This window comes from Miscanthus floridulus, chromosome 2 (assembly GCF_019320115.1).
Source record: "Miscanthus floridulus cultivar M001 chromosome 2, ASM1932011v1, whole genome shotgun sequence".
In the NCBI taxonomy this organism is placed as follows: Eukaryota; Viridiplantae; Streptophyta; class Magnoliopsida; order Poales; family Poaceae; genus Miscanthus; species Miscanthus floridulus.
In genome coordinates this window covers 176,456,499-176,483,446 of record NC_089581.1, presented here as the reverse complement: position 1 = coordinate 176,483,446, position 26,948 = coordinate 176,456,499, and the positions used below count along the sequence as shown (strand labels likewise).

Genomic DNA, 26,948 nt, shown 5'->3' with positions numbered 1-26,948 from the left:
TTGGACTAATCTTTGCATCTAAGTGTGTGATTAGATAAGTTAGTCCAATCCAAGTGGAGGAAGCTAGGTGGCACTCATGGATGAAGATGGCCACATGAAATGAAGTCCATGGTGGTGGTGTGGACATGTAATGATGATCAAGCTTCGGGACATGGAAAAGAAGAAAGAGAAAAACAAAATGGGATCAAGGCAAAGGTGAAATCTATAGGGCCATTTTATTTTCGATGATCAAGACACTATAGAGAGTGTGATCACATTTACGATAGATGGTCGTATTATTAAGAGGAGAGCTCTTATCGGACAACTCGATCATCTAGTACCACTAGGTGTTGAAAAACATGCATATGCATTTTAGGCCTAGTGCTCATTCAGGTGAGAAAGTGATTAACCTTTGAGAAATGATTGTGAAAATGCTAACACACTTGCACGTGATGGTGAAACACTTGGAGTGTTAGCACATTTGCAAAGGTGGTGAAAAAGGTGAAGAAATGGAGGTGAAACTCGGCTTGGGGTGCTACCACAGGGGCACCGCCATCCCTGTGGCGGTGACCGGCTAGGAGGCCAAGAGCAGCGGGTTGCCCTAGGGGCACCGCCACCCTGTCCGGTGGCACCACCACCCCTAGGGCGGTGCCCACCTGGATAGGGTAGAGCAAGGCTAGAGCTAAGGCTGGCAGCGAAAGGGGCTGGTGTGCACCGCCACTGGCAGGACGGTGCACCGCCTGGTCACCGGCACTAGTGAGGCGGCGCCACCGCTGTTTTTCACCCGATAGTTAGGGAAGCCGAGCTGGTCATCGCCGTAAAAGTCTAGAGAAGGGGGTATTCGAGCAGATGGCTGGGTGGTCACCGCCATCCTAGGGGTAGTGCCACCACCACACTGTCCGATGCCCCCAACGGCTAGTTTTTAGCCGTTGAAAGTGACCGTTGGGAGGGGCACCAGCCATATCCGGTGCTAGGCACCACCATGTCCGATGTCCTCGCAGAAAGCTGCTCCGAAGGGGTAATGGCTCTATTTGCTTGTGGGCTTATAAATAGAGCTAGTGTCCGGCCTTGGCCACTCTCTTTCACTTCTAACAGCTGCATACATCCTTTGAGAGCTAAGCACACCACTCCACTCACTTGCACACTTGATTTTATCATCTTGAGTGAGATTGGAGAGCCTCTAGTGCATTGCTTAGTGTTCTAGCATCTTGTGACACTAGTTGGACGTTTTGGGCTGGTGGAGCTCTTATTACTCTTGGTGTTTGGCAACACCTAGACGACCCAGTGGTTGGTGGATCGTTGAGCGAAGGAAGGTGATTGTCTTCGGCTCTGATCATTGTGATTGTGAGGGGTTCTTGTGCCTTCCCCGGTGAAGCACCAAAGGCAACTCTAGTGGATTACGCGTGGCTTGTGGATCCTCATCTTGTGTTGGTTGTGCAGCACCCGGTTGTAGGTTAGGCGTATGATGCCTATTAGCGCGTGAACCTCCAAGTGAGTGAGTCGCCACAACGAGGACTAGCTTGCCGGCAATCAAGTGAACCTCGAAGGAAAAATCATTGTGTCTTGATTATCTCCTCGGTATTCATTGATATTCATTGATCGATCACTTGTCACTATGGTATATTACTTCTACCCTTCTCCCTCATTACTTCGTATTCACCTTGTGTAGTGCTTGTAGCTTTTGTAGTTCTTTAGTATTAGTTATCTAGCTAGCTTTGTTCACCTAGGTGTAATTTAGCGACCTAGCTCTTGTGTGACATACTAGAGATCATAGAAATTAGAATTGGGTAGGTGGCTTGCAACCCAAGTGTAGTGCTAGCGCAAAAGTCGCTTTGCCATGTTATTGGCTAATCACTTTGTCTTAGTGTTGTTGTAGAAATTTCTATCATTAATGATGTATTGTTTGTTTGAGCACTTTGAATCGATGTCCTGGAAGGCGGTGAAACCAGTATATGACATAATATCATGATGCAAAATTGATTTTATTATAATTATATTTGTATTGAAAAACAATCATTTATGACAATACCTTTTATACTAGATAAATAAAATATATTTGGTTTGTTAAATAGCAGTCAAGGGTTCGTACTAACTACATGAAATGGGAAGAAAAACATGAGTCGAGCCTCACTTAGTTGATTAAGTTTTCTTTAAAATGGAATCAGTCTATTTTGTGTTAAGTCTTTAACTTTAAGCTAAGTGCTCATTTGCTTTTGTGATTTAAGAACGTTATTTTTTATGGTAGGTGACATGTCTGTCTGCCAATAGCGACTGAGCGAGATATGTATCGCGGCTTTGTCAATTTTGAAATCTGCCGGTTTGGTTTTTTTGAACGTGCTCTCAAGCCTAGAGTATATGTGCGCGTGTTCATAAAGAAGAAGAAAAAAAGAGTTGAGGGCCGCGCGTAGCGCGAGTGGCAGGAGCCTGTGGCTTGCTCTGTTCCGACCAGCATTCGAGTCCCGAACTCGGACGCTCGTCCCTCACCTCGGAGATTTATTCCCCGTTAATAATTTCAGTTGTTTCTCGCGCAGATGTGCCATAATGGTCAAGTGACGTGCCCGCCACGCTCGGAGTCTGGTGATCTTCGAGTATCTCTCAGCTGCGTTCGTTGTCTAGGTATAGTTGTAGGTTTGTTCGTATACCTTGTGTGTGAGGTGTGCGTGTTTGGTGTGGTGTGTGTCTGTATCCGAACAGATTCTACAGCTATACTCAAGTGGCGGAGGCACAGGGTATGCTAGGTATGCACTGGCATACCTTGTGGCATCGGTGAATATACTATTATATATATGTATAAGCATTTGTATTTGTAAAAAAGGAAAAAAAACTTACCTGGAATGGATCACGCCACCACGAACATCCCACTTGAGGCGGCCCACGCAGCAAAGAAGGCGCTGGTCACCCACGAATGGATCACGCCACGAAACGCAACACAGGCACACGTAGGCCCACATGGCCACATGGATCACACGACGGACGGAGCGAGTGGGCCTAAACTGCTTTTCCTTAATCTAATCTCGATCGAAGGCGACGGACGGCCGGAGAGAGGGGACGGTCACGGCGCCGCTGGACACCCTGACAGCCTGACGCCTGAGACGCGGTGAGTACACCACACTTTCCCAGTTTCCCCTGGTCTAATCTCTTGTACTATTTGATAACATCACAATTAATAAATTATTTAATTATTTAGCATCGTTATTTTTAATATTTGTGCAGTATTGAAAAGAAACGCGGATATTGTATCTCTTTTTCAAAAGCATGCAGCGAAGAAGGCGGCGGCGGCGGTTGCTACATCTAATCGTTCCCCAGATCCCTGATCCAGTTGAACCTGTAGTTGAAGAGCAGACTCATGTAACGCCCCAACCCGGGAAGACGGCTAAGGCCCACTCTACACGTTAAATGAACCACACCTACTAATTAATTCGCTTGCGCTTTCGTTCCTCACTTCGCGCAAAAGGATTAATCCGAAGTTAACAGCCTCTTAGGTCTAGGCTTTTAAGCTTGTCTAGCGTTGGTTGATCTCCGATATGGGACTAAACTGGGAATACTGCGCTGATGCTACAGTACCCCCAAAGCTACGGCACCTCATCGCTACAGTGTCATGAATTCGGTCTGGACCAACTAGCCCAATGGGCTGGGCCTCACAACTCATGAGAGAGTAATTAAGGAAATTGCTTCTAGCCGTGGCAACGGCAAGTGTTGAAAGGGTATTTTCTCCAATGGTTTTAGTGAAAACAAAGTCACGAAATAAGATGGGAGATAACGTTTTGGATGATTGTCTAGTCACTTTCATTGAGCAGGATATTTTCTTTGAAGTTAATGAAGATGATATAATCAAGATATTTATGTCCATTCGAAAATGTCAAATAAAACCCTCAGAAAAATAGCATCGTAAGTCTCTGATACTTATTATGCCTATATTTTAATTATCGATATGGCTTTTGAACTATTTATATTATATTTAGTGGATGGTTTCAACTTAATACATGAATTTAAGCCTTATTGTGTTACTTAGTGCATATATACCAAATTACGTTGTCAATTTTTAAATTACTACTGAATTGGTAAAATAGATTTACTGAATTGTATATGAAATTTTTTTGACGGTATACCTTAAGCTAACTTAAGATGAGAGGAAAAAAAAGAGAGTCGGCAGGCGCAACTTGTTTGGCAAATAACATGGGTGCATCAGGTGAGGTGCAGGAGGAATATTCTTCTTCTACCGCTGCCGCATCGTAGATTGGGGCCTCGTTTAGATGCTGGAAAAATTTCAACTCGATGAATAGTATCACTTTTCGTCTTATTTGATAAATATTGTCCAATCATGGACCAACTAGGCTCAAAAGATTCATCTCGTGATTTCCAACTAAACTGTGTAATTAGTTATTTTTTTTACCTATATTTAATACTCCATACAAGCGGCTAAAAATTGATGTGATAGAGAAGAGTAAAAAAACTTGAAATTTTGGTGGCATCTAAACAAGGCGTGGGTTATTTATCATCAGGTGTGGGCTGTCAGGCGGAGATGGGATAGTACTAGTAATTAACCACCGTCGCATCGGCTAGGCGACAGGTGGTTTGGGCATGCAAACCATCATCTGAAGCAATGTCCGTGACAAATTAAAAGATTTTGCTCCATCTCAATTCTCAACTCTCAAGAATGGGAAATGGTACTATGTGCCTGTTTAGTTCCTAAAATTTTACAAAAATTTTTAAGATTTCCTATCACATCAAATCTTTGGACACATGCCTGAAGCATTAAATATAAATAAAAAATAAAACTAATTACACAGTTTAGACGAAATTTACGAAACGAATCTTTTAAGCCTAATTAGATTATGATGGGATACTGATTGACAAATAACAACGAAAATACTATAGTACCATTTTAAAAAATCGAGGCCGGTACGTAGCACTGTACTAGTAGAGGACAAGAAGGACAAGGAGGTGACCGTGGGGCTAGCGATTGGGGGCAGAGCATGTACCAACTACCAACAACAAACGTACCGACCGGAAGACCTCCGAGCTGCACTGTACCCGCTTAGCGACTGTTTGGGACACACAAAAAATCGCATAAATCATATAGAGATTTTGCATAAATCAGTTTAATTTTATAAGAAAAAACACATGATTTAAAGAGAGAGATCCTGCGTTCTGGACAGGATTTCTCAAGCTAACAAATAACGAAGAAGTTTTTGAGGTAGCCATATGGGAAAGAGAGCTAGATGGATGGAGGATCTAGGAAGGGTTGAATGCGCACTGGTGAGCTCAATGGTGTCAAAGAGTGCCGAGAGGTGGAGCAGGAGCCATCGAGGGTTGCCGAGAGGTGGAGCAGGAGACATGAAGTTGTGTGTTTTATTCGTCGGACGACAGACAACCTAGAAAGAGTAGATAGAGGGAGGCAACATATGACCTTCGTGCAAGCATGTGTACTCAGTGTAGTGAGATACGGTGTCAAAACGTCTCAACAAAACCATCTAGGATTATTTTAATATTATTAGATGCTTTAAAGACTACAATATCATATTTTATAGTTAAGAGGGTTATGTAGTCAACTCTTGATACGATGGTGGTTATGTAGGCATGTTCTTACTAATTGCTGACTCACTGTCATGTTAGCACCCACGTAATATGCCACGTCGGCGACATCGCCTTCAAAACCGTCTCAAAGGGTTATTTAGACAGTCTGCAGTTGTTTAAGGGGTAGATTATCTTGTTTTGCAGGTAAGGAGGAAAAGTAGACGAGCGCCAATAGTTAAGGGGGTTAAGTAGACTTTTTTCTAGAAAAAAATATAGATTAGTTCATTGGCCTGTGTCATGTCAACCCAAAAAAAAACAAGGGGGTTAGGTACTATGGATCTTGGTATACAAAATAAGTGTATGTTGGGTAAGTGTCTCTTTAAATTAAACAATGAATAAGGAATTTGGCAACAAATATATTAAAGTTAAGACACTATCAAAGGTAGAGAAAAAAGCAGGAGCTCATATTTTTGGATGAGACTCGTGAGCACAAAAGACCATTTTCTAAGTTTGAGTACTTTCGGTTTAAAGAACAATAACCAAATAAGGTTTTGAGAAGATACTTGATTAGAAAACCAATCACTAAAAACCTAATACCCAATGCTGTATAACATTGTCTGACGGAACAAGCAAAGGTTGCAGATGTATTAGATTTGTTTCCTCCTTAATGTGAAGTTAGGCATTAATGGAGAACAAGCTACTATAATGAAAGCACCTAATAGCAAGGCTGACTAATATTAATCTACAATATGGTAACATTTTTGTATGGAGATTACAAAAACATGTTTGTTCACAGTTAACTTGATGTACAGATACCCTACCTTCTTAGTAATGGGTTAGAAGTTTCATGAATAATTTGGCAACTTAAGATCCCTTTGAAAATTAAAATATTTCTTCGCTTATTTAAAAGAAGGGTTATTGAAACAAAGATAAGTCATGTTGCTTTTGCAACGAACCTGAAACCATCCAACATCTTTTCTTTTAATGCTCGTACATCATGTTTTTTTGGAGAGCGGTCCATATGGTGCTAGGAATTATGCCACCTCGAAGTGCCGAAAAGTTATTTAGGGCTCGTTCGGTTAGCCTAGAATAAGCCTAGTAACCATTCAGGCCGAATACAGATTATACAAAATAGCTAACCATTCCAGGCTGGGAATCTTTCTAGAGAATTGTTCCCAACAAACCGAACCAGGCGTTAATGATTGGTATTCATAGAAAGATACAATTTTCATGTTTAGAGCGGTCATTTTATGGTTAATATGGATAACAAGGAACAAAGTTATTACTGTTGATCCAAATATCTTTTGCAGGTTGTAGTAAGGTGGCCCACTAGCTTCAGGATTTAAACCCAATTGCAATGGTACGACGATCTAAGTCCAATTGCAATGGTATGACTATGGATACACGCTTATGGCAGGAGCTCACTGAATTTCGAGGAATGTGGCATCGAGACTCTTTGACTCATTCAAATGGTATTTGATAGTTAGAAATGGGTCTTAAGTTGTTTTGTCATAAAGTATTTTGTTTGCCTTGATCCCTTTTTAGTGGAGATAAACCTAGCGACTTGTTTCATTATTTATCTAATAAAAACTAGTATAGGATATTTGGAGGTCCAAACAACATCCATTCTCGTGATTGAGTCAACGTTTAAATACACACATGGGGTTGCCTTCGTTGCCATTTATTTATCCATATGATGCGAGTACATACATATATATATTGACGCAAGTAGAATGCACGAATTTTGTCAAGATTTGATTTAGCTAATCCTATACGTTTGCTTGACTTGATCCGCGCCAAAGCAATCCAAAGGTAAAACCACCAGAATCACAGTCGGCAGGACCCAGAAAATATTTCAGGGGGCCGAACAACAGTGCTGATCGATCTTAAGTCTCAGCCCCCTATACTATAAAATTTTATCCTAAAAATTCAATATGGCTTTACAAGGATTCCACTGCGATATGGGTAGGAGGCTTGAGCCCCCCCTCCGCTGTGTCCGCCACCGGCTTTGCATCGGTGTCTGCTTGTACGTAGTACAGCTGTACTACTACGACTAGGACAGAAGAACAGACTCCGTCCATTTCGCAGGCAGGCAGAGGCCACCACCTTGTACTAGTATTGTAGTAGTACGTAGGTGCGTTCCCGACAGAATTCACGGTTTCCTTTGTGTTTACTGCTGCCCTTTCTGCAATGAAATTAGACATCTTATATTTTGAGGTGTCAAACTTTATATCTTAAAATATATTTATTAAAAAAATATTATATCGTTAGTTTAATAATACTTATTACACATAATTAATATTAATGTTTTATATATTTAGTGAAATTTAAAAGTTTGACTATTCAAAAAGCAAAATGCGTATTTTTTAGATGACAGGGAAGTAATATATAGAGAAAATTCTCCATTGCCATTGAAAACTATAACAATCCCTTCGTTGCCATTCAAAATTACATGTTCCCTTCATTGCCATCAGTTTTAGATTTTTCGTTCCCTCGTTGCCACTGCTGTTACAAACGAGTCACGACGTGACTTTCCCATACCCGACGTCTCCGACGTCCCAGCCCCCTCGCGAGACAGCAAGCCACCGTACGCCAGCAGCCCAACTGGCCCAAGCCGTGGCCACACTTGTGCCCGAACCCTAGAGCCGCGCGGACACGCTCCCAGGAAGCCGCCGCCGCCGCCTGCTGTCCCATCCATGCCTCGGCGTCCATACCAGGAGCCGCAAGATTGCCCCCATCCTCTTCTCTCTTCTCCATCTCTGGCGCCGAGCGAGCAAGTTCGAGCACGGGAGGGCAGCCGCGTCGAGCCAGCCGCTCCGACGCTAGACAAGAACGCAGGTGGGGCGGCCTGGCCATGCACCGCCGGCCGTGCACGCGGGCGGGCGACCGCATCGAGCCAGCCGCGCTGCCGTCGGGCGAGCACGCGGGAGAGCGATAGCGTCGAGCGAGCCGTTCTGCCGTCGGCCGAGCGCGCAGGCGGGAGTCCGCGACAAGCAGCCACGCCGCCGTTGGCTGAGCACGCGGGCGGGCGTCCGCGACACGCCGCCGCCGACCGAGCGCGAGGGCAGGCGTCCACGACGAGCCAGCCACGCCGCCGCTGGCGAGCGCGCGGGCGGTCTACGAAGGGGGGAGCTAGGCGCGGTGCTCGGCCGGGCGAAGGAGCTCCGGCTAGCCGGACCGGGGCAGGTGGCCGGTGGAGCTGCGTGCCGTGCGCTTAGCGGGGCTGCGCTGGCCTGGCCTGCGCGGGGCGAGCAGGATGCGGGTCTAGGGTGGGGCTGCAAGTTGGAGTTGCCGCCGCCGAGGAAGGAGGAAGAGAACGCCGGCGGGCAGGCACCTCCTGGAGCCGCTCGCCAGCGCGACGGCCAGGAACCCCGCCGCCCCGATGCTCTGTCCGTTATCCTGAGCCCACGACGACGTCGTCCTCTTCGCCAAACGTCGCGCCGAGCCTCGTCGTGCCTCTGCCTCGATGTCGCCGCGACGTCGTGGGCCACGCTGACGCGAGCGCAACCATCCTCGAGCAGCGTCCGAGCCTTCTCCGTGACACCTCCAGCCGCCGCCCTGCTGCTCTCCGCTAGGCACGCCATCACCTCCAGCCGCCGCCCTGCTGCTCTTCGTGGAAGACGCCACCACCGTCGGCCTCATCATCTTCCACGTCGACGAGCACCGGCGTCCCTTGCACCGAGCTACCGTCGGTGTCTCTACGCCGAGCAGCTCCGAGCTCCAGCACCACCAGCACATCTTCCTCGCCTCGAGCCGCCTCGACCCGGAGCCGCCGCGTCACGGGAGCCCCGTCGGCACTGCAATCCACCCTGGCATCGCAACGCCACCGCACTCGTCGTGTCCGCCTCGGAGCCAACCACGCGGACGCGCTCGACATCCCCGACCACCTCGATGCCGTGCCATGATGTCGAGCCTCCACCGACCTCGCCACGCCACCCTGCTCCAGCCCTGCGACATCGAGCCCATGACCCAAAGCCAGCCCTGCGATGGTGTCTGGACGTCGGGTATGGGAGCCAAGTCACGCACGTGACTCCTCCGTAACAGCAGTGGCAACGAGGGAACGGAAAATATAAAACTAATGGCAATGAAGTGAACGTATAATTTTGAATGGCAATAAAGAGACTGTAGTTCGATGGCAACGTAAGAATTTTCTCTAATATATAAGCAGCAGCAGCAGCTGTCAACACAACAATAATAATGGAAAAAAGATAGAAAAAATTGCTACAAGTGAACGCAACTAAAGACCCTGTTTGTATATTGACTAAAATAATTTGCTAATAAGGGCTGAAAATGCTATATAGCTGATTTAAATAAATACCCTAGATTTTAGACCAGTCTATAGTGCGAAAGGGCCTCTAGTCTAGTGGTTAGAGTACCTGAGTAGCATATAGCAGGCATAGGTTCGACTCCTTGTAGGAGCGAATTTTAACAGGCTTGGAATAAAAAAATTATTTAAAAAATTAGTTGGAGTTTTCCCTGCCTACTTGGATCAAAAAGATCAGTCTATAGTTTATTTTGAACTATTCAACATTTATAACTTATAAAAAGCTAGTATTAATGAGTCCCCTCTCTCGCTAATACTCCCTCCTATTTCTAAATAAATCAATTTCTAGAATCCGTGACTAACTTTATAAGAGTAACAACATCTATGACATAAAATGAATACCTTGTGAAAATATATTCTATGATAAATCTAATGACACTAACTTGATACCATAAATCTTAACGCTTTATCCTAGAAATCCGGTCAAAGTTAAAAAAAATAACTTGAGAAAACTTTAGAAATCTATTTATTCAAAGACAGAAAGGAATACATCTTATAAATAATTTATAATTTAGCTTATCAAACTACAATAAGAAACCAGTTATTGCGAGCAGGCGGCGAGGAAGGAGACGGCGAGGGCGAGCGGTACAGTGCCACTGCCGTTGCCTAACGAGTAACGAGGAGGAGGAGAGGACGACGACCATGACAGGCGGTAGTGGACAAGATGGGTCGCCTTAGAAATCTCGCAACCCACAAGGCAGCCTGGCCTGCTGTGTATGCTGCCTAATGGAGTAATTAATTAATCAAATTAATTGCTCCCTGCCATAGCAAACGCCACCAAGAGAGAGGTCGAGCTTGCGCGCTTCTCCTCTCGGTCTCGGGGATACACATACCTCGTGCTCCTGCATTCCCATTCCCATTCTCATTCCCATTCCGATCCCCTTTCCCCACCAGGGCGGCTTGGTGAGGTCAGGTCCGCCTCCTGCTCTGCTACTGGCTCTTCTTCTCTCCCGACCTGACCTCCCCTCTTCCCCTCCCCAGCTGAGCTCTCCTTCCCCCCACCCCCCAGAGGTGGGTGAAGTCGGGGGACATGGTTTCTTTCTCCGCTTCCTAAGATTCCTCTTCTTCCCCAAACCCCACCTACACCTTTTTGCTGCGCTGCACGCCCGCACGGCCTCTCCATGCGCCGCCGTATCTCAGGTCAGCATCACCAACCGCAGCACCACCTCCTGATCCCAGCCCCAATCTAGGAGGAAGAAGAGGAGCCGGAGGAGGAGGCCGGTCCAGGATTCTGCCGCCGCCCTCCCTCGGCCGCATCGCATGCTACCACTACCAGGACCGACCAGCAGCAGCAGCAGCAGGGCAGGATGTTCAAGCTTCACCGCCACCGCTCCTCCGACCGCGTCGGCGAGCGCTTCGACTTCAGATTCTCCAACTTCCGCGCCGTCCAGGTTGCTCTCTCTCTTCCTCCTGCCCTCCCTCCCTCGGGGGCTGTCCTACTCCTCTCCCTCAGTACCAAAATCGTTTCTTTTCCCCACTTCCTTCTTCCAGGGCCAGCCGGCCAGGGGAGGACAGACAGTACCAAAACTTGCTTACCCGATCTGATACAAAACAGAGGCCCTGCGATTAGCACAATTTCTTCTCTTGTATCTACTGGAGTAATCGCTTTGCTGCTTGCCTTTCTTTCATCTCCTGATTTGCTCGCTCCCGGTAGGCAGAGGCCGCTACTGATGACAGACACTCGTCATTCAACCTACATTCCTTCACCTTTGGAGTGTTACATCAATGTAGGATCATACTCGAGATTACTAGTTCCTATCGTTCACATTATTATGCCTCCTTGATTCTTGTCACCACCCTTACTCACGTCACGTGTGTGCCTACCTCAGAACCGCTCCTAAAAGGGAAACGGCAATCCCTATTGTTTTTCTGTACCATACCAACCTCATATGCAAATCGCATTGCTTCCTCTCCCAGTCTCCCCCTGGTGATTCAATGGCTACCTTTTGCCATTCAGTCAGTCTACTTTCTCAGGGGGTTCAACTTTATTTCACGAGGTGCCTGCCATTCATTCATGTGTGCGTGTACCCCGAAAAAAAAAAGATGGTCCTTCCTCTTCATTTTAACCACGGCCTATTAAAAGGGGATACCGCATTGCCCTCATCTTGTATTGTGTGTGCCTTCTCATTCATTTCATATGTGCCTTTCCTGCAGTTTATTTTAGTTTTTACCCCATGCACTACATGACATGTATCCCCTTTTTTTTTGTGTGTGTGTGTCTCATCGATTCATTTCATGTGTTTTCATAGGTCCCCGTGGTATCAGACAGGCTCTTCCTATCCATAGTTTCAGTCGACAATGGAAAAACAATTGCAAAGTCCAGTAAAGTAGCTTCTCGGAGTGGAATATGCCAGTGGCCCGACACCATCTTGGAACCCATATGGTTCTCCAAGGACGAAGTCTCCAAAGAATTTGAAGAATGCCAGTACAAGATTATTGTCTCCCTGGTATGTAATATGATGCTGGGATGTCCAGTTCTTGGAACCTACTTATGTAATATTTCCCCACCTTACCTGTTCTTGGATGTCCAGTTTCTGCTTCAGTCTCGGTGCTTATTACCTTTGTCTATCTACTCTGTCCTATTCCTGTCGCTAGGCTTATTATTGGGTCACTAACAAATGCTTTCATGTAATGTTCCAGGGATCGACAAAATCTGGCATTCTTGGGGAGATTTTTCTAAATCTGTCTAATTTTCTGAATTTGGTCGATCCAACCGCAATTTCGTTGCCACTGAAGAGATGCAACTCTGGAACAGTTTTACAGGTGTGTTTTGCTTATTTATTACACCTCCTTGTTTTCAAGGGCCATCTGGGCATTGCTTGCAAGATTTGGTAGCCACAGAAATGCTGGTATTACATTCCCATCATAGCTGTCAACTGTTACATAGGTGCCTATTTCATGCTTGTACTTTTGGCAGCATGCCTGATGGTGTCTGTCCTTAGTACTAATGTTGACGTTCATATTTTTCCCCTCACTTGCAGCTTAAGGTTCAATGTCTTGGCACAAAGTCTAAGCTGAGGTAACTAGACTGAAGCCTCGGTACTTCATTCTTGCCAAGTTCTGTTCAGTCTCTCTTCACTTGACTCAAATCCTGATAATTCTCCCATTTCTATGTAGTGGTGTCAGATCATTGAGGGACATGGCTCCCCGTCACGATGACCGTAGTCCAACGCCAACCAATGATGAGATGGACAACAGGTCAGATTGCTCCGATGGTATGTTCAACAAGGGTGTTCGTTCTTCATCCGAAAATCATCTGGGTGGAACTTATCAAGATGAATCTGGAAACAGGGTATGCTACTGCTTAAAACAATTTGCTGTCCCAAACATTACCCGTTCCATCCCGAGTTGTCGTTGGACTGTTTCTGATGCCTTGAGACATCTATCCCATTTTCACTGAAATTATTGATTACATGAATAATAGCATGGAACTTAGTTGCCAATGCTATATGTTCACCCTTGTAGGTAAAACACCCCATTTTGATGTTTCAATGTCAGAACCTGGAAGGGAATGAAAAAAAGAACCTGTCCGTGGATTTTTTTTTTTCTGCAAAGCTGATGAAATCCTTCGCCTTTAGTCATCAAGCAAAAGTCTTGAATTTTTTCAGTTATTGTGGGGTCTACTATCTTGCGCAAAAGCTATGATAAGTTCTAATTCCTACTCAATGACCTATTCATAAATCTAAAAAACACATAAAATTCACTAGTGATCAGCAGACCACAAAAGTCATACTGTAAACCGCACGAGTACAATTATGCGCAGATGATCTCATCGTCCACAAAGGTTCCTCTGTTGCACATGACCTGCATGTATGCATAAATCCACAAGATACTCCAATGTGGAAGCTGGTGAACCTACCGTCATTACCACCACGGAGAAAACCTTTTTATGGCGTAAAGATATTTTTTGCATAACTCTTGGAAGCTCCTCGCATTTGGGTATAGTTTTCTATATGGACTACAATTTCACCATCAGCGAGTGACATATTTTGGTTACATGTCATGCTCTATCAGAATGTTATGTGTCCATGCTTATTATTTGTCCCGTCTTCTTTTTTGCAGGAAACAAGTTTCTCTGCATCAGGGTCCCATCGGAGTTCTAATTCTGGAGATAGTACTGCAGATAGAACAAACTTCTCTCCTAGAGACAACTCTAATGGAGTACTTTATGTGGGAAGGCAGGATTCTGCTAGTTCCTATGCTAGTTATGTTAGTGCTGGTCGTGGTGATGACGGGCTTAGATCCAACAATTCATCTTTTAGTTCTCGGGCTCCAGGCCCAAGTTTGCTGCAAGGGAATACTCCAAAAACATTTTCAAATGGCCTTTCTCAGTTATCTATGGGGGCATCTGACTCATCTAAAGATCTTCTTGAAGCTGCTGAAGAAACAATTGAGGAGCTCCGTGATGAGGCAAAAATGTGGGAACGCCACTCTCGCAAGTTGAAGGCTGATCTAGAGATGCTGAAAAAGGAGTGTTCTGAAAAATCAAAGCAACAGGCTGAGCTAGCAGTTGAGCTGTCTGCTGCACAAGCTGAACGGGATTCATATAGGCATGAAATAGAAGAATTGAAGTCATCCTTACAAGATGTAAACACACGACAAATAATTACAGGAACACCTAAACGTTCAGACTGGATAGACCTGCAGAAGGAACTTGAAGGTGAGGTTAAGTTTCTTAAAGAATCGAATACGGACTTAACCATACAACTAAACAGGACTCAAGAGTCAAATATAGAGCTTCTTTCTATTCTTCAGGAACTGGAGGAAACCATTGAAGAACAGAGAGTTGAAATATCTAAGATTTCGAAGGTCAAGCAGACTGCTGATCCTGAGAATGAGCTGTTAGTAAAAGAAGACAAAGAGTGGGCTAAGAAACTGTTAATGAAAGAGGATGAAATCACAATTCTGAGGGAGAAATTGGATCGTGCTCTCAACATTGGAAATGGAGGTGGTGCAGGTTCCAATGCCATTTATCTTGAATTGGAGAAAGAAAATGAAATTTTAAGGGCTAAAATACAAGAGCTTGAGAAGGACTGCTCTGAACTAACCGATGAAAATTTGGAGCTTATATATAAACTGAAAGGTCAGGTTCCTCGTATTTCAAACAACACTGAGCTGCAATTCGAAGAGCTTACATCCCGGATTCATCAACTAGAGGAGGAACTTAGGAATAAGGAAATGTTAAGAGACGACAGTTTTTCTGAGTCATCAATGTCTAATGCAGATGAGTTACAGAGAAAATGTGCTGACCTTGAGCTGAAGCTGCTAAATTTTAGGTCTCAAACCTGTGAGCTTGAAGAAAAGTTCCAAAAAAGCCAAGAGGAGCTGGAACAAAGAAATCTCGAGTTATCTGAGCTGAGAAGAAAGATAAACAGTTTACATTCTACTGAACTGGAAGTTTGTGAATCTGGTGCGACATGGAAGTACCAATCTAGAATAGCAGATCTAGAGGATACTGAACAACCTGAGACAGATACACTAAAGGCTAGGTTTGAATTGCAACTACAGGAAAATGATGACCTTCGGCGTTCCAAGATCGAGATGGAAAATTTTATTTCTGAGATTCAGGCAGAGAAGAGTCAGCTTGTGGAACGCCTGTCCGCGTCGCTTAAAGAAAGCAGCATCACATCTAAATGCTTGGATGAAGTGCGGAAAGATATACTTGTGCTTTCCAGCAGTATAGATTCCCATGTTTCAACCAATAAGCTTCTTGAGAGGAACATAGTTGAGCTAGAGAGCTGCAAAGCTGAACTAGAGTTGCATGTATCGGAGCTGGAACAGGAAAACATAGAGTTGTCAGAACGGATATCTGGACTGGAAGCACAATTGACTTACCTGACAAATGAAAAGGAGTCAAGCGAGCTGCAGATGCATGACTCCAGATCTCTCATCATCAATCTCAAAGATAAAGTAGAGCGTCAGCAATCAGAGATGGAAACTCAAATGCTCGAGTTTAAGCAGAAACAACAAGAATCTCAAAGAAGATTGTCAGAAGCACAAGATGATTCTGAAGTTCTGAGAAGATCTAATTCTAAACTACAATCTACGGTTGAGAGCCTTATTGAAGAGTGCAGTTCTCTTCAGAATCTAACTGCTGATCTGAAAAAGCAGAAGTTGGAATTACACAGTCATCTTACGCAAAAAGAGCAGGAACTGGACGAGTCGAAAAAAAGAAACTTTGAGTTTAGCAAAACAGTGGAGTTCCTTGAGGCAAAGCTTTCATCACTACAGAAGGACATTTCTTCTAAAGAGCAATCTTTATTGTCAGAATTGGAGACTATATTCCAGGAGCACATGGAACAAGAAGAAAGAATTAATCGCGCGCATTTCATGCTCAATAAGATCGAGAAAGAAAAGACTCTTGAAGTAGAGAATCTTGAGAGGGAGGTCGTCAGCCTCACTGCACAGGTCTCCTCCACGCACGAGGAGCGAGAAAGTGCCACTCTGGATGCTATTCGAGAGGTATCTGTCCTGCGAGCAGACAATGCTAAACTTGAGGCTAATCTCCAAGACATCAGTGCACAAATGAGACATTACGAGTCTCAGTTGGAAGACCTTCGTAAGGAGTCTAAAAATAAGATTAAAGGATTGGTTGATTCCCTTAATGCCTCCAAACAAAGCGAGGAAATGTTGACATCAGATGCTGAACATATGAAAAAGTTGATGGAAGCTGCTAAATCCAATGAAGATGCGTTAAGGAAGACTTCTAATGAACTAGAACTGAAGCTTAAATCCAGTGATTATGAGAAACAACAGATGCTGGAAGAAATATCTGGCCTGAAACTTCAGGTTCAGAAAATAACGAATCTTCAAGATGAGGTTTTCAAACTTCAGAGTTCTCTTGATGAGGCCAAGTTTGAAAAAGGGAAACTGGAGGAGTTTCTGCACTCGGTGACTGAGGATTGTGAAGAACTAAAAGCACAGAAGGCTATGCTAACAGATAAAGTTTCTGATATGCAGGAGACTTTGAGAAATGGTGAAGAAGAAAAGCGAAACAGAATAGCTATGCAGGCAAAGCTCGTGAGGTTGGAGAGTGATCTATCAGCATCAGAAGCATCACATGTACATGAAGCAGAATTAAAGAACAAACTCAGTAGGATCAAGAGATCAAACAGTGAGTACCAGAGGAAGATACAATCTCTCGAGCAGGAAAATGAGGATCTCACCAGGAGAGTTCAAATTATGGAAAAGGGTTTTGAGCAAATGTCCCACGTTAAAGAGAACCTTGGAAAGCAGGTTAGCCATTTGAAGTAAAGTACTTGCTGTGATGATCAAACAATCCCTCCTTATTGATGTTTCTATCTGCTTGTGCCTTGTATTTTCCTGTGCTTGTAGGAGATTGGAGGAGATAACCAGGCAGCCATTCAGTCAAAAATTCAGTTACTGGAGACTAAGCTCACAGAGGCATTGGAGGAAAATAAGATGTACAAAGCTCAACAGAAGAGGTACCCCTACCATCACAAACCTAAATGTGTCCTGTGAGATGATGAGTGTACACAGAATGATAGGAATGTTGTATGTAGCTATTCTGTTTTGTTTTGAGTATGGCTAATGAGTTTGACATTAGAAGGGCAGGCCTGGTGCAGTGGTGAGAGCTGTCTCACTGAGTCACCAGGTCATGGGTTCGAAGCAGCCTCTCCGTAGGATTTTGCGGGGGAAAGGCTTGTCTCGGTTTATCCCTTCCCCAGACCCCACTCATGTGGGAGCCTCCGGCACTGGTTCTGCCCTAATGAGTTTGACATTAACTATTTAGCTTAGAGGACAAGAATCACAAGCAAAGCATTGACCAGTACATGTTGAGAAAGTATGCCTTTTCTATACGTAATTTTCATCTAATCTTTAATTGAAAAACTGAAGTTTGGCAATCCTGCAAGGAAATCACACTCTGGGAGATGCTAGTGGTCTCATAGAGCAAATATTTTAATCTCATTAACCAGTAGATAATGCCGTAATGGTGTGCCAGTAAAGTGACATGTTTTTTCTTTTTTGCAATCATATACTAGTGCTTTTATTTGCATTCTGATGTAAGGTTGTGTAATATGTTGTGCATTGGAATCTGTTCATAGTTCTCACCTTATCTGAACTGCTACGTCATATATGAACTGGACCTTGTGACTCGACTGCAAATTGTTTATACAATATTGCGAGCAGGACAAACTTGATTGAGTTTAGTTTCATGTGTTAAAGTTGGAGCGCGCATTGCTAACTAACAGAAATATCGAAGTCAGTTAGTTACCACTATTGGTTTAGGATAGTGTCTGCAATACTGAACTTGTAGAACAGAGTCCACAAGAGTTGGTCCTTTGTGATTGTTGGTTTTCCATGATAATATAAAAATTCTTTTTGTTTATGTACAGTCCGATGCCTGAGGGGCAATCTGCTGGTGGAGATGGCAAGGAGGGTAATACCGACAGGATTTTGCAGTTGGAAGGAGAACTAAGAGATATGAAGGAACGATTACTCAACATGAGCTTGCAGTATGCAGAGGTAGAGGCTCAGAGGGAACGATTAGTGATGGAGCTTAAAGCTATCAAGAAAGGCAGGTGGTTTTAGCACGATGTGGAATTGTTGCCTGACAAAACATGAGGCTGACAGCACAGGTACTGCATCTTTCTCGCCACACTGGCTGCACCCAATTATTAGGTGATAGTTGGACGCATCCGATAGCATTTCTTGTGAAACTGGTTTCAAACTTCATATCAAAAGGATCCCACCATATTTTTTGGTGCTCAGACACAGACACCTCCTTTTGCCCAACCAAATATTAAAAACTTAATATATGGTTTTGTACAGATGGGCATCATCAAGCCGTGTTTTATCCATACTTGTGGCATTATGAGGTTTATGTCAGATTATCATGTGAGAGCAAGCCAGTGCAAGTGCAGAGTCAGACATGATGTAGCCTGGACCTGCTAACTGGTGCTGGAGGATGCGCTCCGAGACGACACTGAAGATCCCTGTGATGTGGTGAACTGTGAACCTGTGACTGCCCAGGCTTTGGGGATGCGGCCCTACACTATGATATGATGATCCCGTTGCTATTGGTATTTAACCTATTTATTTGTAATGGCGTGCCTTTTTATCTGGTATATATATATATATATATACACGCCAATTTGTGATGAGTTTGACTGGAGGGTGATGGTCTGTTGTTGATATGGTTACTCAGATCGATGACCCTCCGATCCCTCTGTTTTACATGATTGATTATACTGAAAAGAGTCAACCCCTTAATTGTCGATAAATGTAGTTACTCTATTCTATTTTGTGAGAGCAGTGAAGTGGCTGGGTTATTAGCTAGCAGTCATTATATTTCACTCTGTACCATACAATACAATATTGTTGTAGTTTGGGTGTAGAATAATATAATAATGTGATGAAGGGAGCCTTCATGTAAGGTTGCAACTTGTTTTTTTACAGCGTATGCAGATTATGGATAATAATGAATGAAGTTGCCATAATGGTACGTGCATCACATCGTTGATGAAGCTTTTAACCCTCAGGAGTGTAAGTGCAGTTGCATTTCATCATTTTCCCATGTGTCTGGTTCCTGAAGCTTGCCCTGCAATTGCACACGTAGCCAGCTAAATTAGTGACCACACGATTGCATTGGTTTAGAAGAGTTGTAACTAATGATATACTACTAGTTAGCTAGTGTTTGTAATGGTCGATAGCAGAGCTAGTCTAGATATATTTTAGAAGAGTGCGTAGTGTAAATTTTAAGGAGAGCGAAGAAGAATCAAGTGGCAAAGTAGTCCTACAAGTAGAGTACTTGGCAGTCAGTCAGTGGTCCCTCAAGAGAAGATGCATGATGAGAATGGATGCATGAGCCCTTGGATCACTCACTTGGATCACTTCAGCTCTGCCATGGCTGTTGGCTTGGCCTGTGTGAAACTGAAACAGAGGCAGCGGATCATCTATCTGATGTACTAGTATCATCATTTTGTAGTATGGCACAAGCGGAGGGAGCCGTGGCCGAGGAGTCCTAACCTGACTCATAGTTCAATCTCGCTCACGTTGGGTGAGTCACAGGCGGTCATGAAAATTGCAGAAAACGTAAAATGCTTGGCATAGTTATTCATTTATTTATGATTACTTGCCTTAGACATGTGGATAAAGAAGCTGTAGTTCTATGAAACAACTTTATTTAAAAGTAAGAGGGAGACAGATCCAGAGATAGAAAACCTCATATAGGAAGAACTATAAATGACTAATTGAAAACCTCATATAGCCACGGGTTGCCACCCAGAAAAGTCTAGGACAATTAGAGGACTATGGTTAAAGGAAGTTTATATTTTAGGTGCCTATAAGTTTTTAGAAAAAAGAAATATTGGAGTCCGCCTACACCTTGTTCGCGACATCATCGAGAACGGTGGCGGTCGTCTCTAGCATCTCGTCTTCGGTGTCCTTTTCGACGGCGTCCTTGTCGTTGGCCCCTCCTTCGTTCTTGGTGGGCTCCTTCCTCTCGGCGGCCTCCTTCCTCTTCGCGCGGTGGCGTCGTCATCTCGACCGCAATAGGGACGCCACACACTTCATGAGGCAGGTCAAAATACTAGACATGGTGCCCCCTACAACTGCCCCAAGCCCTGCCATTGCCTAGCGACTGAAGCGCACTTTCTTGTCCACTGGTGCCAGGGCGCCGATGCACATGGAGCTGGCGGCGTTGCACACATGAGAAGCACTGCGTTGTTGGACTCCTCCAAGGCACACATCTCAATGTGAATCCTACGATGCAGTGCGTAGGGGCATATGCCCTTGAGGGCATTAATTAGAGGACTATGGTTAAAGGAAGTTTATATTTTAGGTGCCTATAAGTTTTTAGAAAAAAGAAATCTTGGAGTCCGCCTACACCTTGTTCGTGACATCGTCAAGAATGGTGGCAGTCGTCTCTAGCATCTCGTCGACGATGTCTTCGGTGTCCTTTTCGACGACATCCTTGTCGTCGGTCGCTGCAGCTTCAGTAGTCTCGATGGTATCCTTCCTCTCGGCGGCCGCCTTCTTCTCGGCGGCCTCCTTCCTCTTCGCACGGCGGCGCCGTTGTTTCGACGGCAACAGCGACGCCACACACTTCAGGAAATCCAACGGTGCAGTGCGTAGAGGCATATGCCCTTAAGGACATATTTAACTTTCCCCCTTTGGATCACTCACTTGGCCTCTGAAATTGAAACAGAGGCAGTGGATCATCTATATGATGTACTAGTTTTATTTTGGTTGTAATATATATAGTATGGCACATATACATACGCATACTGGATCCAATCCATCTCCATCTCCTCAGAACTCGATCCAATCCATCTCTTCGTCGTACGTCCCTAAAATCCTAGCTAGGGCATGCATGCAAGGTGGGCGGGGGGACAGCAGCTAGCGTCCCAATATCCTTCCATCGATCTACATATATTAGCTAGCATTGGATACAATACAATGCAAATAATGTCGGAATAGAATGAAACAAAAATCGTAAAGACACACACACGCATGTCCTATGAGCACTTTCGAAAGATTGAGCCGACTGATGTCAAAGCTGATAGAAGTCACCACATTTAATAATGAAATAATGCAAGAAAAATGTTGACACCCGTACCAAGTTGAGGACTTAAATTGAATGACCCGGATGACATGTTCCACCACAAGCTAGACAACCTAACTTTTGGCGGCCTTTTATCCCCCCCTTCTCTCTCTCTCTCTCCTTCCTCCTCCTCCTCTTCCTTTTCCATTCCATATTCTTCCTTAGTTACCGCCTAGCGCTACTCACCGCTTTGCCTATGTTTCCTATGGTCTGCCTTCTCGCCTAGCATCTCTGGCGTCACGCAGCCTGGACGAGCATCGAGCCATCGGCCAGCCGTGCTGCCCCTCTTCCTTGCGGATGAGAATGACGGAGGAGGAGAAAGGAGGAGGTGGTGGTGCCAAAGAGGAGGGAGGAGGATGTAGTGTCAAAGTAAATGAGGGAGGAGGCGAAGATGGTGCCCGACCTAAAGAATGAGGGAGGAGGCTAATACAGTAACAGAAACAAAGGAGGGAGGAGGCGGAGGTGTGGCGCCCTAGAGAAGGAGGGAGAGGTCTAACGAGTAGGCCCCACTGCCATTTGTCATTGGGATGTAAGCAAAAACATCATTTAAAGTAGCTAGGTGGTCAAATATGAACGACTTTAACAGTACAATGGCTAAGATTTCTAGGTTATGAGTTCAATGGTCAAAAGCATACACAAGCAATAGTTCTATGGCCCAAAATGGACTTCTCCCTTTTTCAAATTACGCCTTGACAAAGTTGAGGCAAAGATTCATCAATGTTGAAAAGTAAATTTTGAGGCTTGGTAGTTGAAGGCTAAACTCATGACCCAAGCCCATAACTAACTTTTTTTTGTCTTCATATTCATAATATACACGCAACTGTTCTAGTTATCAACATCCACCTTATATACCACTACCCCAGATTAGGACATCATTGTTGGTTCAAAATCCCCCTTCACTGCCGGATTTTTAACCGGCAATGGCATACCGGCAGTGATGTGGGGTTTACATCACTACCGGTTCTCAGAACCGCCAGTGATGTGCAAGCAATATTATCGGTTCCTGGCACCAACCGATAGTGTCAGTTGAGCCAACACTGCTGGCTTATGGCTCGAGCTGACAGTGATGCTCAAGCAAACACTGCCGGCTTGTGGCACGAGCCGACAGTGATGCTCAAGTCAATGTTGTTGGCTTGTGGCTCGAGCCAACGGTGATGCTCAAGCCAACACTACCGGCTTGTGGCTCAAGCCGACAGTGATTCGCAAGCTAACACTACCGGCTTGTGGCTCGAGCCGGCAATGATGCTCAAGCCAACACTTGCGGCTTGACATGCAAACCGACATTGATCTTTTTTCGTATTTTATTGTTTTATATAATTTATTTTTAATTTTTTTGGTGGAACCGGGTTTCGCTTTATATTCACTACGTAGTCGATAGGTCCATCAATATTAAACATTACAAATGTTACGGTTATAGTTCAAATGTACTTATGAAGCTCTCGATCGCTTGAAATAAAAAAGAAATTACAATAGTCTAGCGAGCCGCTCTTGCCCGTACTGCTCCTTGTACTTCATGGACTGTGCAATGGAGAATGTTCCCTTTTTCTAAGCACTCCGATAGGATGAAGGCTGCTAGCTCCGATGACAGTGCTATGACTTTCATTTCTAACAGCCTATTGTGTTTAAATTTCTTGCGTTGTCATTAAAAAAATGGTTTCAAAAGGCAGAAATGTTAGAGAAATAAGTAGATCGTTTTGTTGAATTAACAGATATAAATAAAATGGGGATTGTACATACCAAAGCATCTGCCACCTCCGATTTTATGCCAAGGTAGTGAAGCATTGCCTATATTACTGTCAGGGGACCTAATACCAGGGTACCCCAGAAGGTGGAACCGATAACCACCGAACGTGAAAAACTTCTGGACGCATAAGGGCTCCATGTCATCCCTTGTTCGAGTAACAGGAGTTCAGGTTCCGCCTTGCCCGACACCTTTGGGACGGGCTCGCTCTCGCCCGAGGGCCGAGGGATAAACTCCAGTCTCGCCCGACGCCATTGAGGGCGGGCTCGGTCTCGCCCGAGGGCTGAGGGATGAATTCCGTCTCGCCCGACCCCGGAGGGGCGGGGTCAGCCTCACCCGACGCCTTTGTGGGATAACCCTGCTTCGCCCCAAAAGCTCAAGGCTAATCTCCGTCTCGCCCGACGCCTATAGGGCAGGCTCGGTCTCGCCCTGAAGGCAAAGGGATGGATTCCGCCTCGCCCGATCCCGGAGGGATAGGGTTAGTCTCGCCCAAGAGATAGGGATTGGTCTCCGCCTCACCCGACGGCCCAGAACGAGCCTCGCCCTGATCGATATCTATCCCTCATAATGATGGGTACAGGATGAGACAAGACGTTCGGGTCAACCATGGCTCCAACGACCATACCCTGCGCCCTGGCAGGAAAAGGACTGCCAGGGAACGACAGGACTGATGCTTTAGACCCTTCCGAGCGCCGCAGAGCCCAAAAGGTATTACAGGTGCGTGCATCTCACCCTGTAGAGTTGTAGGCGCCGTCTTCAGCTCTGGGACATGGAATCCAACGAAGATATACGACAACCGCTATGCTCCAAGAACGGATTTGCTATCTCCACGAACGACGGATATTCCGTCACCACGCTGTGGACCCGAGGGAGCGGCGCCCTATTCCCGATCCCTTAGGTCCTCCCAGTCAGAAGGCCTTGGCCACGGCGCTACACCGGACCCCGACCCCTGAATTCTAATCATGGGAACCAGAAGGCGTGCAGAGCAAGGCTAGAGGGAGGCTCATAAGTCAAAATCACTGTACTACGGCCCATACCCTGCGGGTAGCATTCTGTGATTAATCTGACATCCTACAGAGACATCGACAACATGCTAAGCACTTATCTTCCTTCGCACTCATCAGAATGGAGGACCTGACCAGGTAAACGTGAGCCACATGACTAAGTAGAGTACACATCCTGGAGCCCTCACCCTTGTAAAGCCAGCCCCTTCATCTATAAAAGGAGATGCGCTTCCTTCATCAGGGAGGACAGGAGATATAGGACCGAACAATAGAGCGCACTCATACACACATTCAAGCAGCTACGAAGCTCTTGACCACCTTTTCAACCCTTCCATCAGAGACTTGGGACCAGTCCCTCTCTCGACAGTTTGTATCCCTTACTACAGACCGTTCATGGTGCTAATAACACAAGCAGCAACAAACTAGACGTAGGGACGTTCCGCCCGAACCAGTATAAATCTTGTGTCCTTTAGCGCACCATCCGAGCCTAACAGCGTATTACTATAAATTTACTTGCCGGTGCTTGTACGAAACACCGACAGTTGGCGCGCCAGGTAGGGGGTTTGCGCGTTCCAAATCAGGTCTCGGATGGCCACCCACGCAATCACCTGGGCCCCGGGCGCATACGTGCGTTTCGGCGACCTGGATTTCATCATCACACTAGGAGGAGAGCTGGCGCTGACTCACTCAGCCGCCTCATCTCCCCCTTCCATCAACCTCAGCCATCTCAGCCTTGAGGGCCCACCGGGCAACTCCCGGGGAGTCCCGTCACCCAAGGAGGCCTCTCACAACGCCACCATGTGTCCGAAAGGGTCCGGATGGAGCGCCCCGATAGCGTTTCCGTTCGGTCTCCGCAACGCTGCGGCGATCGCTGGCCGCCTTTTGGCGCTACGTGTGGTTCAATCACCCACGGACATCGAGTTCATAGGGGCGATTGAGCTGGGATACGGAGACCCTCTACGAGCTCCTCAACGAGGAGCCTGTACTGCTCTCTAGCTCAGGTTCCAGTAGGGGGAGCCACCACCCTTCCCGGGAATGCTATATGACGCAGACCCCCGAGGGTCACAGTCGAAAGCGCCTCCAGGGAAGAGGCCACCCCTACAAACAATCCTGACAGCAGATCCGGGGAAGAGGGGACTGACCCCATCTCACCTGAGGATGGAGCAGCTAAGGGCTCGTCAGCAAGAGATCGATGAGGCCGGGCAAGGGCTCGCACGGGAATACGCGGACATCAATCAGCGAGATTGAACGCCGTAAAGACGGAGGGGGGGGGCGCGCGCGCCACGGCCCGCACCAGTACATCAAAGGATCCTCACCGACGATGGGGCCTTTCCTCACTTTGCTCGAGCCTAGCCAGAACATCGCCGCAGCAACCGCCTTGCTGCATGGCCTCCCGGAGGCCGCGACGTCCGAGGATCGATGCACTTATCGGGAGATTCGTACGTTGCTCGAGCGTGCAGTAGCGCAGCAGGTGGAAAGTTCGTTGTCTCGACAACGCGAACCCGACGCCAGCCAGCGCGCGCCCTCAGTGCGTCCCACCAAGGACGCATCCGTTCACCAAACACCGCCAGCCGGCTGGGCAACCCTCCGTCGTCCCTATACATCAACGCCTCGGCCAGTGGCCGCGACATACGCAGCATCATCGATGCCCGGAGACGTGCCCACGGCGACGAGGGAGAAGCAGCGCGCCGCGGCTATCATCCCCGACGTGGTGGGCGCTTCGACAGCAACGAGGACCGAAGCCCGAGCCCCGTCCTGCCAGGCCCTCAGGCCTTTGGCCGGCACATCCTCAACTGCTGTGTTCCCTCTAAGGTATCGACCGCCTACGAACATTCCTAAATATTCTGGCGAAACAAACCCCGGGCTTTGGCTCGAAGACTATCGGCTTGCATGTCAGGCCGGTGGTGCGAGTGATGATAACTTCATTATTCGCAATCTCCCGCTAGTTCTTGGCCGACTCGGCACGAGCATGGCTGGAGCACCTACCGTCCAATGCTATTTAGAGTTGGGCGGATCTGACTGAGATCTTCGTGGGTAATTTCCAGGGCACTGTACAAACGCCCTAGGAAACCCATGGGACCTCAAGAACTGCCGTCAGAAGGCTGATGAAACCCTCCGCGGGTACATTCGGCGCTTTTCCCGACAGTGCAATGAGCTCCCGAACGTCGCCGACGCCGACGTGATAGGAGCCTTTCTGTCCGGAACGACCTGCGAATCCCTGGTCCACAAGCTAGAACGTAGGGGCCCGTGAACTACCAAGGAACTTCTGGACATCGCCACCAGTCACGCCTCTGGAGAGGAGGCAGGTCGGAGCCATCTTTGATCGCTTCGACGGAAAGACAAGGCGGGACAAGGATGCTAGCGAAGGCGCCTCCAACCGCCCCGCCAAAGGGAAAAATAAGAAGCAACGGCGCGACAACTCACTCGTGGCCACTGCCGACCGCAAAGGTGGCCAGAAAGCCCGTGGAGGGCACTCCGAACCACTTCGAGAAAATGCTCGAGGGGCCATGCCCAAACCATGCCTTCCCGGCCAAGCACCTATACAAGGAATGCGACCTTATGCGCAAATACTTGGCTGGGGGCCTGAACAAAGAGGAGCAGGGGAAGGAGCCTGTTCCCACCACTAACGACATGGAGGAGAAGGACGACACCTTCCCAACTCTGACCGGTGCCCTCATGATCTTCGGAGGATCAACGGCCTACGACTCCAGGCGCCGCCAGAAGGTCGCACGACGAGAGGTCTATACCGCTGGACCGGCCACGCTAGCTTTTCTCCGGTGGTCGGAATCCGCCATAACCTTCGACCGGACCGACCAT

The 26,948-nt window shown here is 46.4% G+C and overlaps 1 protein-coding gene across 1 annotated transcript; it reads left to right on the top strand.

Annotated features, from left to right (window-relative positions):
* Positions 1–10,694: 10,694 nt before the first annotated feature.
* Positions 10,695–19,318, top strand: LOC136535832 (COP1-interactive protein 1-like). The gene is made up of 9 exons (XM_066528245.1): positions 10,695–11,211; positions 12,070–12,267; positions 12,461–12,583; positions 12,802–12,839; positions 12,938–13,112; positions 13,883–17,056; positions 17,156–17,265; positions 18,178–18,420; positions 18,614–19,318. The coding sequence occupies exons 1-8, from the start codon at positions 11,128–11,130 to the stop codon at positions 18,371–18,373; spliced, it is 4,098 nt and encodes a 1,365-aa protein (XP_066384342.1). The 5' UTR covers positions 10,695–11,127; the 3' UTR covers positions 18,374–18,420; positions 18,614–19,318.
* The last annotated feature ends 7,630 nt before the right edge of the window (positions 19,319–26,948 follow it).

Excerpts from the sequence above, each read along its gene's own strand:
- LOC136535832 (XM_066528245.1), top strand. The coding sequence starts at position 11,128 with ATGTTCAAGCTTCACCGCCACCGCTCCTCCGACCGCGTCGGCGAGCGC. Across the intron at positions 12,584-12,801 it reads ACTCTGGAACAGTTTTACAG|CTTAAGGTTCAATGTCTTGG; the intron begins GTGTGTTTTGCT and ends CCTCACTTGCAG. Across the intron at positions 13,113-13,882 it reads AAGATGAATCTGGAAACAGG|GAAACAAGTTTCTCTGCATC; the intron begins GTATGCTACTGC and ends TCTTTTTTGCAG.